The sequence below is a fragment of the Micropterus dolomieu genome, linkage group LG01 (assembly GCF_021292245.1).
Source record: "Micropterus dolomieu isolate WLL.071019.BEF.003 ecotype Adirondacks linkage group LG01, ASM2129224v1, whole genome shotgun sequence".
Taxonomy (NCBI): domain Eukaryota; kingdom Metazoa; phylum Chordata; class Actinopteri; order Centrarchiformes; family Centrarchidae; genus Micropterus; species Micropterus dolomieu.
In genome coordinates, this window is record NC_060150.1 from 49,290,822 (window position 1) to 49,295,305 (window position 4,484).

Sequence of the window (4,484 nt, forward strand, 5' to 3'; positions counted from 1 at the left end):
GATCTACACAGAGCTCTACATCACAGAGGGAGGGACTGCAGAGGTCAATGATGAACATGAGGTCAGACAGATTGAAACAGCATCCAGGAAACCAGACAGACCAGAAACAACCATCAGACAAGAAGACATCTTTAAACCCTCAAAAATCAGACCAATGAGAACAGTGATGACAAAGGGAGTGGCTGGCATTGGGAAAACAGTCTTAACACAGAAGTTCACTCTGGACTGGGCTGAAGACAAAGCCAACCAGGACATACAGTTCACATTTCCATTCACTTTCAGAGAGCTGAATGTGCTGAAAGAGAAAAAGTACAGCTTGGTGGAACTTGTTCATCACTTCTTTCCTGAAACCAAAGAAGCAGGAATCTGCAGGTTTGAAGAGTTCCAGGTTGTGTTCATCTTTGACGGTCTGGATGAGTGTCGACTTCCTCTGGACTTCCACAACACTAAAATCCTGACTGATGTTACAGAGTCCACCTCAGTGGATGTGCTGCTGACAAACCTCATCAGAGGGTACCTGCTTCCCTCTGCTCGCCTCTGGATAACCACACGACCTGCAGCAGCCAATCAGATCCCTCCTGGGTGTGTTGACATGGTGACAGAGGTCAGAGGGTTCACTGACCCACAGAAGGAGGAGTACTTCAGGAAGAGGTTCAGAGATAAGGAGCAGGCCAGCAGAATCATCTCCCACATCAAGACATCACGAAGCCTCCACATCATGTGCCACATCCCAGTCTTCTGCTGGATCACTGCTACAGTTCTGGAGGAGGTGTTGAAGACCAGAGAGGGAGGAGAGCTGCCCAAGACCCTGACTGAGATGTACATCCACTTCCTGGTGGTTCAGTCCAGACTGAAGAATGTAAAGTATGATGGAGGAGCTGAGACAGATCCACACTGGAGTCCAGAGAGCAGGAAGATGATTGAGTCTCTGGGAAAACTGGCTTTTGAGCAGCTGCAGAAAGGAAACCTGATCTTCTATGAATCAGACCTGACAGAGTGTGGCATCGATATCAGAGCAGCCTCAGTGTACTCAGGAGTGTTCACACAGATCTTTAAAGAGGAGAGAGGGCTGTACCAGGACAAGGTCTTCTGCTTCGTCCATCTGAGCGTTCAGGAGTTTCTGGCTGCTCTTCATGTCCATCTGACCTTCATCAACTCTGGTGTCAATCTGCTGGCAGAAGAACAATCAACCTCCCAGAAGTCTGAAACAAGAAAAGATGAATCTGCAGTGACACAGTTCTACCAGAATGCTGTGGACAAGGCCTTACAGAGTCCAAATGGACACCTGGACTTGTTCCTCCGCTTCCTCCTGGGACTTTCACTGCAGACCAATCAGACCCTCTTACGAGGCCTGCTGATACAGACAGAAAGTGGCTCAAAAAACAGTCACGTAACTGTTGAGTACATGAAGAAGAAGATTGAAGAGACTCCGCCTGCAGAAAAAAGCATCAATCTATTTCATTGTCTGAATGAACTGAAGGATTGTTCTCTAGTGGATCAGATCCAACGGTCCCTGAGTTCAGGAAGCCTCTCCAAAGATAACCTCTCCCCTGCTCAGTGGTCAGCTCTGGTCTTCATATTGCTGTCATCAGAAACAGATCTGGATGTGTTTGACCTGAAGAAATATTCTGCTTCAGAGGAAGCTCTTCTGAAGCTGCTGCCAGTGGTCAAAGCCTCCAAGAAAGCTCTGTAAGTGAGATTTATTCATCAGTAAATACAGACAAAAGCAAAAACAAATAACTTCTTACTGTGTTTCTTACTGTTGTCTCTCCAGACTGAGTGGCTGTAACCTCTCAGAAAGAAGCTGTGAAGATCTGTCCTCAGTTCTTAGCTCCCAGTCCTCTAGTCTGAGAGAGCTGGACCTGAGTAACAATGACCTGCGGGATTCAGGAGTGAAGCTGCTGTCTGCAGGACTGGAGAGTCCACACTGTACACTGAAAACTCTCAGGTAAGGATTCATTAACCACCACGTTCTATTTTTCGTTTGTGAGTGCACACATGTCTTCATTCTCACTTTTTGACAGAAGCTTTGCTTTCTTCATGCTCTCCTCAAAATGAACTGTAATAACTTCCTGACTTTTATTCTAGCGCCATCATCAGGTCAACAATTTAACATGTCAAATATTTTGGTTTATGGCCAAATACCTACAGAACTAATGACATTCCAATAAGCCTCAGCTGTACTTATTGTTTACTGCCAATTAACAAATTAGCAACAAACACCATACTTGCTAAACCGTAATGCTAAACATGATCAGTGTTATGAAAATAAAGTGAGCCAGGTTCAGGTGTGAAGAAGTTTTAGAGTCTGATAAAGACCGTGGTAGTGTTCTTGTTTTCTCATTAACAGCTCAGGCAAACACTTGTCTTTCTGTGAATTTTATTCAGGTTTTGTCCTGTGCCAGTGTCTTCACTAACTTACCTCTTTTACATGCCGATACAGAGTGAGAGGACATTCATAGTTCTAAAGCCTCAGCTCATTTTACCCCTTACTGACCCCAGAGGTCCTCAGAGAGTCCTAAATGTTACATGACTGTGGTTGCAGATGTTACTTATGAAAGTTCCTATACATGACTTACACAGCCTCTGTTTACTGAGCCCGGCTGAGGAGATATAATGCTAGCATACAATGTGAGAACTCAAGCAATACCAACACCAAATCTGAAGAATAATTGCTGTCTGGGATATTTATCCTTCATTGACCTACAGAGATTCATTAAGTGTCCAAATAAGGTAACTGTTCACACCTCATTTCCGTGTGTGAAGAGTCCATTGGTCATTGGTTCAAATTAAGACACTATGCTTATCAACAGGACTTTAGGTTAACTAAAACAAAACAGATAATCTCGACCTTGGGTAATCTAACAAATGGATAACAGTGCATCATTATCAAGGCAGCTGCGTCAGTCCGTTGAAAAGCAAGCAGAGAGGTGAGAGTCCCTTGCCTTCACCTTTGACTTACTTCAGCTCAGCAATTGACCCTAACATGACCTGTGAAAACCTATGTCCTAGTACCCCTAAAAGTCCTTCACAAACAGGCTAGCATTGTCATTGTTAGTCTACTGATGATACCATTTAGCTAGTAGAGGCTCACAGAGCTGCAAGCATGGCTAACTCTGCAACATTTAGATCACAGTGACATTGTTACTGTTAACTGATTCAGTCATTGTAATATTTATTTATTTGAGTATAGCTTCCTCATGTATGCGACCAACACAGCAGGACCCCCAGATGGTCTTCCGTGTGTTATTTTGTGTGTTTGCAGGCTTTCAGGCTGTCTGATCACAGAGGAAGGCTGTGCCTCTCTGGCTTCAGCTCTGAGCTCCAACTCCTCCCATCTGAGAGAGTTGGACCTGAGCTACAATCATCCTGGAGACTCAGGAGTGAAGCTGCTGTCTGCTGGACTGGATGATCCATACTGGAGACTGGACACCCTAAGGTATGAAGAGGCCCGCTGCAGCCATGGCATGAAGCATATGTGCCTTTAGGGCGAATCCAAGTGAAGAAACTGTCAGTCTCTGAGGTCTTTGGGCCAAGAACTTTTAACTATTGCCAGAACTTTAGCCATGAGATCCAAGGATTCTGAGGAAACCTTTAAAAAACACCTAAACACACCATATTACTTTAATAAGCAATATGGTTTTCCTTTTTTAGGCTTTATTAAAGGGGAAAGTCTTAAGCAGGGCTCTACAGTGTGACCATTTTGCTCACATATGCCCCTAACAATCGATTCGTGCGAACCGGAAAAATGATTTACGAGCACAATGTGCGAGTAACTACAACCTACCGTAGGCTAACCCCACCCCCTAATTGTTCAAAACACCCCGCCCCGAGCAGCGGCAGGCCAAAACACAGCGCTTTTCATAAAAGAGCAGGTCTAGACTGTACTCTATGATGGTATTTACAGAAGCCCAACAGTTCCCACCAAGAGCAGCACTAGGAGACAGAGGCAAGGAAAAACTTCCTTTTAAGAGGCAGAAACCTCGAGCAGAACCATGACTCAGGGTGGGCGGCCATCTGCCTCGACCGGTTGGGGTGAAGGGGAGAGAGAGAGAGAGAGAGAGAGGTGGAAGGAGAGAGAGAGGGGAGGGAGGCAGCCTACACAATATACACACAGAGGTACAGACAGTAAAGGTGATGTTGCTATAGACTAAATGAAAAATGGTACAGATATTTATAGTAGTGTTAATGATAACAGTCGTAATGTTAATGATTATAATAACAATAATAACAACAGCAGAGGGTGTCGAGCAGGAACACGGGGGCAGCAGGTGACCCGCAACCACAGATCCAGACTCCACAGCTCCAGAGCCAGAAAACCTGCAGGAAGTGATAGGAGAGAGGAGAGGGACGAGAAAGCACAAGACTACCAGAAAGGGGAGAAGTTGTGTTAGTAACATGCAATAATGGGATGAGGTTGCATACAGAGGGAGAGAAAGTAGAGGAGAGAGGAGCTCAGTGCATCATGGGAAATCCCCCGGCAG

At 45.2% G+C, this 4,484-nt stretch overlaps 2 protein-coding genes across 2 annotated transcripts in view; both read left to right on the forward strand.

The window, feature by feature from the left end:
• LOC123968066 (NACHT, LRR and PYD domains-containing protein 12-like) overlaps window positions 1-4,484 on the forward strand; it is a 583,923-nt gene that overhangs the window by 264,435 nt on the left and 315,004 nt on the right. The gene's annotated exons all lie outside the window — the stretch shown is intronic.
• Window positions 1-4,484, forward strand: part of LOC123968035 (NACHT, LRR and PYD domains-containing protein 3-like) — a 49,782-nt gene that overhangs the window by 9,953 nt on the left and 35,345 nt on the right. Inside the window, exons 4-6 of the mRNA XM_046044509.1 lie at window positions 373-1,689; window positions 1,775-1,948; window positions 3,266-3,439. Of these exons, the coding sequence (XP_045900465.1) occupies window positions 373-1,689; window positions 1,775-1,948; window positions 3,266-3,439 (1,665 nt within the window). The remainder of the gene's footprint in view (window positions 1-372; window positions 1,690-1,774; window positions 1,949-3,265; window positions 3,440-4,484) is intronic.